This window comes from Budorcas taxicolor, chromosome 7 (genome assembly GCF_023091745.1).
Source record: "Budorcas taxicolor isolate Tak-1 chromosome 7, Takin1.1, whole genome shotgun sequence".
NCBI classification, from domain to species: domain Eukaryota; kingdom Metazoa; phylum Chordata; class Mammalia; order Artiodactyla; family Bovidae; genus Budorcas; species Budorcas taxicolor.
Genome location: NC_068916.1, coordinates 23,303,650 through 23,316,743, shown reverse-complemented (window position 1 = coordinate 23,316,743; position 13,094 = coordinate 23,303,650). Strand labels below are relative to the sequence as shown.

The 13,094-nt window shown below is 42.3% G+C and overlaps 1 protein-coding gene across 1 annotated transcript; it reads right to left on the bottom strand.

The window, feature by feature from the left end:
- Positions 1-949: 949 nt before the first annotated feature.
- On the bottom strand, positions 950-7,151 carry HINT1 (histidine triad nucleotide binding protein 1). Its single transcript, XM_052643465.1, has 3 exons — positions 6,936-7,151; positions 2,389-2,493; positions 950-1,271 (listed from the first exon to the last, which is right to left on the bottom strand). Exons 1-3 carry the CDS (start codon positions 7,044-7,046, stop codon positions 1,107-1,109), a joined length of 381 nt encoding a protein of 126 aa, XP_052499425.1. The 5' UTR covers positions 7,047-7,151; the 3' UTR covers positions 950-1,106.
- Positions 7,152-13,094: the final 5,943 nt, after the last annotated feature.

Genomic DNA, 13,094 nt, shown 5'->3' with positions numbered 1-13,094 from the left:
TACCATAAACAAAATAAAAATGACAGAAAAAAATTCCCTTGTAAGATATACAGCCAATATCTCTAATCTACCCCCCCCAAATTTTTTTAAATCACCAATAAATTAAAAATCTAGAAGAAAAACAATTTGTAATAAAATGTGTCAAAATCTACTAAAATGGTCTTGGGGATTAAAAATGGAAGGAACTTATAAAGAAAATGAGCAAAGAAACAAAAGCAGACAAGGAATATTAAATAAATTTTAGAAGCTGGAAAGTGCCAATGTGAAGGAAAGCAGAGAAACAAAGCCATCTGCCCTGTACAACCTCAGAAAGGCTAGATATGTGGCAAGACCAAAAATAAGTGTCAGTCTACATAAGATCTCAGATCCTGAGATTTACCTACCTCAATTCTACATAGCCAGATTCGTGCAAAACTTAAAAATATTTTTGCTAGTGTGCACATACACATTCAAAACAATGAGTTTTCAATTTGGAGAATTAATTCTAAATAATATATTTTCAAAGTCTTTATAATACTCAGGGTAATAAGGAAACACTACTGTATACCTTCATATGATCATCAAAGTTTCTGTGAGAAACCTACTTTCATCCCTTCCAAATTATCTCCAATAGTCCAGGGAAAACGTGAGCTGGACACCAAGCATTTCTAGTGCCGCAACTGTCACTTTCTGGATCAATCACATCACTTCCTTTGTTCTTAGAAAAAAAAAAAAAATTGGATTAGATAATCTTCTCCTGGACTGATATTTTACTCTAAAAAGCATATTTCAAAGATGAAGCTAAGTTTATGAAATTTTTTAATTTGTCTTCAAAGATCAGTCACACCATTATAGCCACATACACAATGCTGAGTCCTCCTTGGGGAGAAGAAACAAAACCTTCTCAGGTATGAACTCTACCTTCAAACATTCCAACAAACATATTTTTAAAAGTAAGTCAAATACAGAATTCAGGCCATGCAATGATGTCTTTTATTATGTATGGGTTTTTTAAATTATTTTTGCAATATCTCCATACACAGGCAAAAAAAAAAAATTGTTTAGCATATTGGAACTTGCAAACCTGATCACTGCATAGAGAAGGCAAAATTATCCCTATAGCACACTTAACCAGGAGGCCAGTTCATCTGCCGACCTCCAAGAACATGGAGATGAACATGATAGACAGACTGGCCCCCATCTGAACCTTCATTCACCACCATTCGATAGCCCTTCTTCAGGCCCAGATCAGCAGCACATTTCTTGCCAACAATCATCAAATGCCCAAGAAGCTGGAAAAAAAAAAAAAAGTTTCTCAAGCACTAGTAATTTATAGCTTTATAGTTTCTTGTCCTCATGTAACAAACTACCAAGTTGAAAAATTTAAAAGCTACTAAACTGAAACAGACTTTGGGCAAGTATTTGGAAACATTTTTAATCCTAATATAATCCTATTAGGTATTTATTAATTACTAATTTCAATAAATTACAGGCATAAATCTGCTCAATTAAAACAATTTTAAGGTCATACTCCAAGTGGTAACTTAGGTTTTCTTAGTAAAGCAGACACCTTGCTTGCTTGTTATGGGGGCGACAGATTTGGTTATGCTGTGGTAACAAACCACCCAAAAACCTGGTTTACATCAAAGAACATTTCTTGTGTTTACTCCATGTTGATCACAAGTTGACCAGGCTATATATTCCAGATCTTTTTCACTTTGAAACCCAGGTTGATGGAACAGTCTCTATATGATCACAGTGGCAGAGGTTAGAGAGAATATGGCAGATCAGGTATTAACTTCTTTCATAAAACATGTATCACTTCTGCTTGTACTCGTTGGTCAAATTAAGTCATAAAACCAGGCCCAACATCAATAAGCCAGAAGTATAATGCACCCCTACATAGAAGAGTGAGCAGTTATGAACAATTACATGATCTACCACAAAGAGCACTAAGAAAAATTTTAATTGAGGCCTGTACATCCTGGTAAAATCAAATTAATTTTCTTTCCTTTAATGGCATTAATAGAAGAGCTATTGAACTCTCTCCTGTATGATACACTATTTCTTATTAAGGAAACATGAGTCTCACCAACTAATCCTTGCTTAGAATCCTTTTTGTTTAAGAATTTGTGGTGACAGATGTTAAGAAGACTTGCTGTGATAATTTTGTTGTATATACATAAATCAATATGTTGTATACCTAAATCTCATATAATGTCATATGCCAATTGTATCTCACTTTAAAAAATGATACTATTTATACATTGCATTGAAGTCCTAATGATTTTCTATTTTTCCTCAGTATGCCCTTAGAAAAACAAAAATGTGACATAACCTTAAGGGTGATATTTTGTCTCCCAATTTAAAAAGCAAAAAAAAATTAATGATGTTAGTAAATGTACTTACACTTTCATCATCATCTTCTGCTGCAGAAATCTGGGATATATGTTTCTTGGGTATCACCAGAAAATGTGTTGGTGCTTGAGGGGAAATGTCATGGAAAGCAAGACACTGGAAAAAAAGGGGGAAACAAATCAAAGTTTCCATATATAGTCTTACAGCCTAAATTTATCACTTTCACACTAACCCCATGGGAGAAACACTGGGGTTCCCCAGTGGTAGGAGATCAGAAGTGGACACAATACTTTTCATGGAACTTTTCATGGAACTTACAGTCTAATGGGAAGACTGACTTTAAACACATAAAAGTATACTTAACCAAAGATTCCACATGTTATAAAATACAACAACAAAGATCCTAGGAGTTACAAAGGAAAAGTAACAAGTGCAGTAAATGATTATGGCAGAAAAACCTAATTTTGATTGGGTGGTCAAGGGCAACCATTCTGAGATAGCTACATTTTAACCAAGATCCAAAGGTTAAGAAGCAATTAGGCATGCTAATCATTGTCTACTATTCCAATATATTCTCATGCAGCTTTTCCTGCTCAAGTCACACTGTCCACCTCTCTCCACCCTCAAGGCTTTCTCAACTGATTTTCCCTCTACTGCAAAGATCCTCTTTTTCCACAACCCCAACTTTTGTCTAACTTAAACTACTATTCATTCCTCAGCCAGTAGCATATACATCATTTCTAAAGGAGATTTTTTTTAAATTTTGAATTTCATATTTTTTATTGAAGTATACTTTGGTGGGGGGGGGGGGGGGGGTGCTTTCCTGATAGCTTAGTTGGTGAAGAATCTGCCTGCAATGCAGGAGACCCTGGTTCAATTCCTGAGTCAGGAAGATCTGCTGGAGAAGGGATGGGCTACCCACTCCAGTATTCCTGGGCTTCCCTTATGGCTCAGCTGATAAAAATCCGCCTGCAATGCAGGAGACCTGGATTCAGTTCCTGGGTTGGGAAGATCCTCTGGAGAAGGGAATGGCTCCCCACTCCAGTATTCTGGCCTGGAGTGGTCCATGGACTATACGTCCATGGGGTCACAAACAGTCGGACAGTCGGACAGGACTGAGTGACTTTCACTTTCACAGTTGATTTATAGTGTTGTGCCAGTCTCTGCTGGACAGCAAAATGATTCAGCTATACACATACACATTCTTAATATTCTTTTCCATTATAGTTTATCCCAGGATACTGGATATAGTTCTCTGTGCTATACAGAGTAGGGCCTCGTTTATCCATTCTAAATGTAATAGTTTGCATCTACAAATCCCAAACTCCCATTCCACCGCCTCCCTCCCCTCTTCTTGGCAACCATAAGTCTGGATCTCTCTGTCTGTGAGTCTTATTTCTGTTTTGTAGATAGGTTCATTTGTGCCATATTTTAGATTGCACCTATAAGCGACATATGGTATTTGTCTTTCTCGGACTTAATTCACTTAATGTGATGATCTCTAGTTGCATCCATGTTGCTGCAAATGGCATTATTTCCCTCTTTTCGTGGCTGAATAGTCTTCCTTGTATATACATGCACCACATCTTCTTTATCCATTCACCTGTTGATGGACATTTAGGTTGTTTCCCTATCTTGGCTACTGTGAATAGTTTTGCTATGAACACAGGGGTGTATTTATCTTTTTGAATTATGGTTTTGTCTAGGTATATGCCCAGCAGTGGGATTGCTGGATCATATGGTAATTCCATTTTTAGTTTTCTGAGAAACCTCCATACTGTTTTCCATATGGCCATACTAACAGTCTAAGACAGTTCCCTTTTCCCCATACCTTCTCCAGCATTTTTCACAGAGTTTTTAATGACAGTCATTCTGATTTATTACAGTTTTGATTTGCATTTTTTAAATACTTAATGATGTTGAACATCTTTTCATGTGCCTACTGGCCATCTGTATGTCTTTGGAGAAATGTCCCTTAAGGCCTTCTGCCATTTTTTGACTGGGGTATTTTCTGTTGTTGAGTTGTATGAGCTATTCGTCTATTTTGGAAATTAAGCCCTTGTCAGTTGCATAGTTTGCAAATATCTTCTCTTAGACATAGGTTGTCTTTGTTATGGTTCCTTTGCTATGCAAAAGCTTGTAAATTTGATTAGGTTCCATTTATTTTTTTAGTATTTATTTATATGGCTGTGCTGGGTCTTTGCTGCTACATGCAGGATCTTTAGCTGTGGCATGCAAACTTTAAGTTGCAGCATGTGGGATCTGTTTTGTGTGTGCTTAGTCACTTAGTCGTGTCTGACTCTTTGTGACCCCACGGGCCCCATGGACTACAGCCCGCCAGGCCCCTCTGTCCATGAGGATTCTGCAGGCAAGAATACTGGAGTGGGTTTCCATGCCTTTCTCCAGAGGATCTTCCCAACCCAGGGATCAAACCCAGGTCTCCTGCAATGCAAGCAGATTCTTTACCATCTGAGCCATCAGGGAAGCCCATTCCCCGATTAGGGATCAAACCCAGGCTCCCAACATTGTGAGTGCAAAGTCTTAAACCACTGTATCTGTTTATTATTTTTATTTCTGTTGCCTTGGGAGACTGACCTAAGAAGACATTGGTATGATTTATGTCAGAGAATGTTTTGCCTATGTTCTCTTCTAGGAGTTTTATGGCGTCATGTCTTAGGTTTAAGTCTTTTAAGATATTTTGGGTTTATTTTTGAGTATGGTGTGAGGAGGTGTGGTCACCTTCATTGATTTACATGCAGCTGTCCAACTTTCCCACAGAGTCCAACACGACTGAAGTGACTTAGCAGCAGCAGCAGCAGTCCAACTTTCCCAGCACCACTCAAAGCAAATCTTTTGATTCCAGTGGCCCCCTTCCAGAGGGTGGGAGCCCTAGTTGTGCAATTTCCTGGTTTTTTCCTTTATGGCAGTGGTCACTTTTATAATGAGAAATTTGCTGATTATCTAACACTGATTTCTTCCCACTTTACTCAACTACTTAGGAAATATATCTATTTTGTAGAAATGAAGAGGATAGATAACATTTAGACTAATTACATACCCCTTGAATAGTTTTGAATCTTGTTCTCTAATGAAGGCAGAAGCTTCTTAATAGAACCTTTTCCTGCTTAACTGTCTCCAGGTAATTATACTTGGTGCTCTGTACAAATATGCTGTATCATGATTGCTTCTTGCTGTTACACTGTTGGAACTCAGATGGTTCAAAAGTCAGTATTTCAAGGATCACTTATTAAAAGCAACCAGAAGTATTTTTGGAGAAAGCAATGCCCACTCCAGTACTCTTGCCTGGAAAATCCGATGGACCGAGGAGCTTGGTAGGCTGCAGTCCATGGGGTCGCTAAGAGTCAGACACGACTGAGCGACTTCACTTTCATGCATTGGAGAAATGGCAACCCACTCCAGTGTTCTTGCCTGGAGAATCCCAGGGATGGGGGAGCCTGGTGGGCTGCCGTCTATGGGGTCGCACAGAGTCGGACACGACTGAAGCGACCTAGCAGCAGCAGCAAAAGTATTTTTAAAGAAATACACATTTTCTAAGACAAAAGCATTTCGCTAACAGATAAAAAGGGTATTTAAATAAATTCACCTCGAGGAATTACAACTTAGGTGTTTTGAATCTAAGAACACTACTAGTAGCATGTTTCCTTATAGTCTGTATTTCATAGTGAATTTATTAAAAAGTTTACAAAACTTTTATGTAAATCAGCCATCCTGTCCAGCTTTATCTGAGATCCAAAATATAACCTCCCACCAAATGTTTTACACAACATGTCTCAAAGTCAAATGAACTCGGCCTTTCTAAAACAATTTCAACCTACAGTGAGGTCAAGAAAAACGACATTCTTAATCTTTTGGCATAAAACTACTTCCTGTAAAATACTGAAGGAATACTCCTTCCTGGGAGGGACTAAAGGAAAGCAAATCCCAGAAGCAGGTTCACTCTTGGGAGTTCGAGGCCCGAGAAGAGGAGGGGAAGGAGAGTGGGGGTCAAGGGGTGGCCGTCGGTGAGCGTCCCTCGCGGAGGCCCAGGGCGTCTGCGCCGCCCCCAGGCCGTGCGCCCCCGGCCTCTAGCGCAATGCGGCGGGGAGAGGCGCCCGGAAACGTCCCCGGCTGTGAGCGGGAGATCGCGGAGATTGGGCCCGAGTCAGGGTGCGATCGGGTTTCTCCCTGTCAGGCAGAGCGCTGGCGAGATTGTCAGATTCCTTAAACAGTCGAAGTACGAGGCAGCCCGGGAGCCGGCGGGCGCCCATGCCGAGGACCCGGAGCGGTCCCCCCACCCCCAGCCCAAAGCGCCCAGACCCTGCGTTGCGGGCCCGCGAGCGCCCGGCGGCCTGGCCCGCGCCCCGGGCTGATAACGCGTAACCGGAGCGCCGGCACGCGCCGGCCGGCCACCTCGGAGCGACCGCGGCCCTGCCCGCTGGCTGGGGGCCCGAGGCCGAGGCCGCAGAAGAGGGCCCCGTGTCTTCCCTTCTCCCCGGCGCCCGCCGACCCTTCCCATCCCTCCCCTCCGCGGGAAACCCGCGTGTCCACAGGCGCCTGCCCCGTCTCAGCCCACGAGCGAGGCGGCGCCCGGAGCCTACCTGGTCATCCTCATAAATGATTTTGGCTGGGATTTCCTTGCGAATGATCTTCCCGAAGATCGTGTCGCCGCCAGGCCGGGCGACCTGAGCCTTGGCGATCTCATCTGCCATCTCTGCCTCCCTCCCGTGCAGCCGGCGGGGGAGAAGGTCGGGAGGAGGGAGGAGCCGAGGGCGCGGGCCGAGGGCGGGAGCGCGCGGACAAGCTTGCGCAGGGATCGCCGCTAGCACGCCCCAGCAACTCGTGCGCATGCGCACTGGCGACTTGCGCTCGGGCGTTGCCTTGCGCGCCGGAGCTCTAGGGGAACCCGGGAGCGAGACCCAGCCAAAGAGAGGTTCTCGATATCAGGACCCAGCAATCGGCACCAAGGTCGTTTTTCTTTCTTCCTTTCTTGTCTCTCGAGGAGCGTAGTTACTGCAGTAAGCCCTTCGCTTGTCTTATGGACGCTTGTAGGAAAAATTGGATACTGTAACTGAAAAGATTTGAAACTTAAGCAGTGCTGGCCGTTTTTGCTGGCAGAGACACCGTGATACTTGGTTTCTCAGCTACATAGGTCTTAGCTCCAGCAAGTAAGCCCCCTGCATTAATTTTCTTTTTCTAGCAGTGGTTCACAACCTTGACTGCACGTTACAGTTAGCTGGGTAGCATGTAAAAAAATCTCTGAACTTCGCCACACCCCAGATCAGTTAAATCAAACTCTGGAGGCATCAGTAGTTTGTAAACCTCCGTAGGTGGTGGTGGTGGTGGTGGTTTAGTCATGAAGTCTTGTCCGACTCTTGTGACCCCATGGACTTAGCCCACCAGGCTCCATGGGATTCTCCAGATAAGAATACTGGAGTAGGTTGTCATTACCTTCTGCAGGGGATCTTCCCCACCCAGAGATGGAACCCGTGTCTCCAGCATTGCAGGCAGATTCTTTACAGATTCAGCCACTAGGGAAGCCAAACCTCCGTGGACTGTTCTGCAAAGAATTATTCCCAGCGGTAATCAACATAATGTAAGATGCCCCACCGTAAAGGAGCAACACCTTTCTTAACCCCCACATACCCCTCCATATCTTTGCTCCTTTTAGGAAGAGTTTTCTATATACTGTGTCTACTTTATAGTTCTTTTTTGAAATTATTTGCCTTTTATCAAGATCACTAAGGACCTCCACTTACAATATCCTATTCAGTTCAGTCGCTTGGTCCTGTCTGACTTTGCGACCCCATGGACTGCAGCATGCTTCCCTGTCCATCACCAACTCCCAGAGCTTCCTCAAATTCATGTCCATAGAGATGGTGATGCCATCCAACCATCTCATCCTGTCATCCCCTTCTCCTCCTGCCTTCAATCTTTCCCAGCATCAGGGTCTTTTCCAATGAGTAAATTATTTGCATCAGGTGGCCGAAGTATTGGGAGTTTCAGCTTCAGTATCAGCCCTTCAATGAATATTCAGGACTGAATTCCTTTAGTATGGACTGGTTGGATCTCCTTGCAGTCCAAGGGATTCTCAAGAGTCTTCTCCAATACCACAGTTCAAAAGCATCAATTCTTCAGCACTCAGCTTTCTTTAGAGTCCAACTCTCACATCCATACATGACCACTGGAAAAACCATAGCTTTGACTATATGGACCTTTGTTGGCACAGTAATCTCTCTACTTTTTAATATGCTGTATAGGTTGGTCATCGCTTTTCTTCCAAGGAGCAAGCATCTTTTAATTTCACAGCTGCAGTGATTTTGGAGCCCCCCAAAATAAAGTCAGTCACTGTTTCTCTTATTTCCCCATCTATTGGCCATGAAGTGATGGGACCAGATGCCACGATCTTCGTTTTTTGAATTTTGAGTTTTAAGCCAACTGTTTCACTCTCCTCTTTCACTTTCATCAGGAGGCTCTTTAGTTCTTTGCTTTCTGCTATATGGGTAGTGTCATCTGTGTATCTGAAGTTATTGATATTTCTTCTGGCAATCTTGATTCCAGTTTGTGCTTCATCCAGCCTAGCATTTTGCGTGATGTACTCTGGATATAAGTTAAATAAGCAGGGTGACAACATACAGCCTTGACGTGCTCCTTTCCCAATTTGGAACCAGGTCACACAACATCCTATAGGCAATTCCAATTGCCATTGTACTTGACCTCTTGGCAACATTTGCCTCTGTGACCATTCCTTCTTTTCAGCAACAGCCTTTACCCTCCTACCTCTCTGGATGCTTTTTTTCCTTCAGAGTGAGCCTTCTGTTCCAGGCCTCTCTGTGGATTCCATTCCTGGCCCTCTTCTCTAGCTAACACCTAATCTCCAAGTGTCCATATTATGAAAAATTACACCTTTACCACTTTGCCCTGGTGAAATTATTGATGCTACTAGCCCTCTTTAATCACAGAAGTGTCTCATTTGGTATTTTTGGTATCAAAGACATTCCTGGAACAATTTGTGAAAGCTAAATAATGTGTACCAATTAGGAAACAGTTTTGAAAATCTTGTGAATTTTCCCACAGACATACAGCAAAATTATCAAAATCAGTTGATGTGGGGTGGGGCCCTGTAATTTATCAGTAGGTTTCTAACAGTTTCCAGGTGATACAGTTGCTGCTAGCTTGGGAACTACACTTTGAGAACCACTGATGCCAGAGAATGTCTTTTTTTTTCTGTCAGAAAGACACCTACTGAAGTGTTTAGGAGTAGAGGGGTATGGTGTGTGCAATTCACTGTACAAACAGTAAAGTGAAAGTGTTAGTTGCTTAGTCGTGTCCAATTCTTTTCGACCCCATGGGCTGTATTCCCTGAGGCTCCTCTGTCCATGGAATTCTCCGGGCAAGAATACTGGAGTGGGTTGCCATTCCCTCCTCCAGGGATCAAACAGTAAAGACATCCTCAAAAATGTCAAGATACAGATAAATAGAAGAAGACAAAGCAACTGTTGTAAAATGTTAACATTAGGGAAAACTGAGTGAAAGGTGTTTGTACATTCTATCATTCCTGCAACTTTACGACTGAAATTGTCAAAGTTAAAAATTGAAAAGAGTTTGTACGGGTTTGTGTAATAAATATTATGGCCATCTTTCACTAAATCAGAGGCCTTATCATCTACAGAGTAATGACTGTCTAGTATTTATCTCCCAACCTCTTAATTCCAGATTGGTGTATGAAGCATATTTCTGCCTACTCACTACCTTCAGTAGGATGTCTACCAAGCACTTCCAATTTATTTTCACTCCCTCCACAACAATCTAAAAACCTATTCCAGCAGCCTTCTGCCTCTACTGTAGTACCGTTCACCAAAGATTGCTCAAGCCCAGATCCTTGAAGTCATCAACTCTTCTTTGTGGATTTTCGACATAGGTGAATCTAATCACTTCTCACCTGCCCTTCTCACTCCTTCTTTCCAAGTCACTACCATAACTTGCTTCAAGAGCCTCCTGGTTCAAGAGCCTATTTGCTTCTGCTATAGTCCATTTGCTATATACTACCCAAAATGATTTTTATATAATATAAATCATGATGTCAGTCTCTTGCCTGTAAGGCATTTCATCATAGAATTAAATATAAAGTCCTTAACTTGGCTAATAAGCTCTTAAGTGATCAGGCCCATTGCTGCTTCTCCTACTTTATTTCCTTCCATTTCATCTTTATTGATAAGCTTCACCCAAACTGGTATGGTAGGCACATGATTTCCATGTTTTAATCCCTGGAGCCTGTGAAAATGTTACTTTACATGGTAGAGGAGATGTGCAGATACAATTAAGTTAAAGGTCTTCAGGTGGGGAGATTCCTCAGTTATCCAGATGGTCCAAATATAATCACAGGGACGCCTTTAAATAAAAGAGGGATACAGGAGAGTGAGACTCAGACAAGGAGATTTGATGATGGAAGCAGGTGTGAGAGTCAGTGATTGAAGATGCTCTGCTGTTGGCTTTGAAGATGGAAGGGGCCACAAGCCAGTGACATTCTGGAAGTCAGAAGTTCAAATTGGGTTTCACTGGGCTTAAAATCTTGGTGTCCACAGGGCTGCATTCTTTCTAAAGTCTCTAAGGAAGAATGGTTCTCTTGCCTTTTCTGGCTTCTAGAGGCCACCTGCATCCTTCTTCCACTTCCTCCATCTTCCAAGACCACAGGGGAGCATCTGCAAACCTCTCCCTGACTCTGCTTCCTGCTTCCACTTACAGGTATCCTTGTGATTATTATATTGTGCCCGTCAGACAACCCAGGATAAACTTCCCATCTTACCACATTATCGACTGGGAATTTTTGCAGAAACTAACTTAACGCCTGTAACCAGAGATTTATTATGAAAGTGAATATTGAAACACTCCAATCAGTAATGTTTGGGTAACAAAAGGCATCATAATATCTCTCTGGTCAATAAGTTGTTAAAATACTTAATCACATCTGCAAAGTCCATCTTGTCATGCATGGTAGTAATATATTCAGAAGTTCCTAGGATTTAAAGAGGGGCATCTTTTGGAGGCCATTATCCTGCCTACCATATAGTTCCATGACTTCATATAATGAACATGTTGGAATTTCTTATTCAGTTCTGGGTCCTACACTTGGAGATGCCAGCAAACCAGGACCTATTCTCAGAACAAGCAGAATAGTCTCATCTCATTTATGGAACAGTTCAAGAAACCATACAGATTTACTGACGAGAAGAGAAGCTTGAACTGAATTGATTTGGGCACTATGAAAACTGTACTTTCAAATTTTGGCACATAAGTAGTTTTGATTAACTGAATACAGGACCCTGCTGCAGCTGCTGCTAAGTCGCTTCAGTCGTGTTCGACTCTGTGCGACCCCATAGACGGCAACCCACCAGGCTCCCCCATCCCTGGGATTCTCTAGGCAAGAACACTGGAGTGGGTTGCCATTTCCTTCTCCAATGCATGAAAGTGAAAAGTGAAAGTGAAGTCGCTCAGTCGTGTCTGACTCTTAGCGACCCCATGGACTGCAGCCTTCCAGGCTCCTCCGTCCATGGGATTTTCCAGGCAAGAGTACTGGAGTGGGGTGCCATTGCCTTCTCCATACAGGACTCTAGTTAGCCAGAAATTATAACAATAAATTATGAATTTCAGGAAACGGGGCTGTGATTCTAGACTGAAAATGAAAATAAGCATCATTGAATCATTCATTAGCAATCAAAACACAGTACTATACAGTATCAGAAGATCATCTACTTTATTGTTTCCTGAATAAGACAGTATTCAGTATATTTGGCTTAATTGCTTATGGTTAAACACTCTTTTGCAACTCTAGTGCATTTTATTTTTTAAAAAATAATATTATCTTGTTATTCTCATGATGACTTGCAATATTCTGTAAAATGACGTAAATCACAGAGAAGGAAAGGGGTCTTAAAGATCCACTGGTCCAAATCTTCATTTCTAATAAAAAGCCAATTTTACCTAAAGGTTAAGCTGAAAAAAAGTTAATTTTACCTAAAAGTTTAACTGCAGGGAGTAGGGAAGACAATGATTATGCAATGGGAGAAAGGTTGAGATTTTTTTTCTTGATGCTTGCAAAGTCGTAAGTTAAATGTAGTTCAACGTTTTATGATATTTTATGATCGTGATGCTTCTAATAAACTATTTCCAACCTCTTGACCAGCAAAACGGAATAGGGCATGTTGAGTAGGCAACGTGTGATCTAGAGAAGTAACTCAGACTCACCCTCTAGAGGAATGAAGTGGGATAAAGTGTGAACAGTGCTTTTGGAAGCCGGCGTTCCAGTCAACACCTGCGATAGTTGTTAGGGCTTGGCTCTTATTTGTGCACTTTAAAGACAAAATCTGCAACTCCGAAACGTTAAAATAATGGTTCCTTAATAGATAACCCCAACCCCCAAACAAGAGGTAAGGTCATAAAGGTACCGAAGCTATTTATCAACCAACACTCTACCACGAGAAGTTGCTTCAGAAACGGCCGGAAGTGCCTCTGCCCCTAACTAACATGGCGTCCATTTTATTTCCGTTCTTGTCTTTGCCGTAAATAAGCTCAGCGGCTCCTCGCGGTTTTCCCAGAGGCCACGGTCTTACCCAACTCCCTTAGCCTGTTCCTTCGCGGGGGGGCGGGGCTACGAAGGAGATGCTTTGTGGTGATTGGTTGCGGTGAGTTAGGAACAATACTACGGGGCGGGGACCGGCGGATGATGAGCAGTGATTGGTTGCCGGGAGGCGGGGCGACTC

Coding starts and splice junctions, on each gene's coding strand:
- HINT1 (XM_052643465.1), bottom strand. CDS start 7,046: ATGGCAGATGAGATCGCCAAGGCTCAGGTCGCCCGGCCTGGCGGCGAC. Junction 2,494..6,935: donor TCATTTATGAGGATGACCAG/GTAGGCTCCGGG, acceptor CTTTTTTTCCAG/TGTCTTGCTTTCCATGACAT. Junction 1,272..2,388: donor CAGAAGATGATGATGAAAGT/GTAAGTACATTT, acceptor TTTTTTTTCCAG/CTTCTTGGGCATTTGATGAT.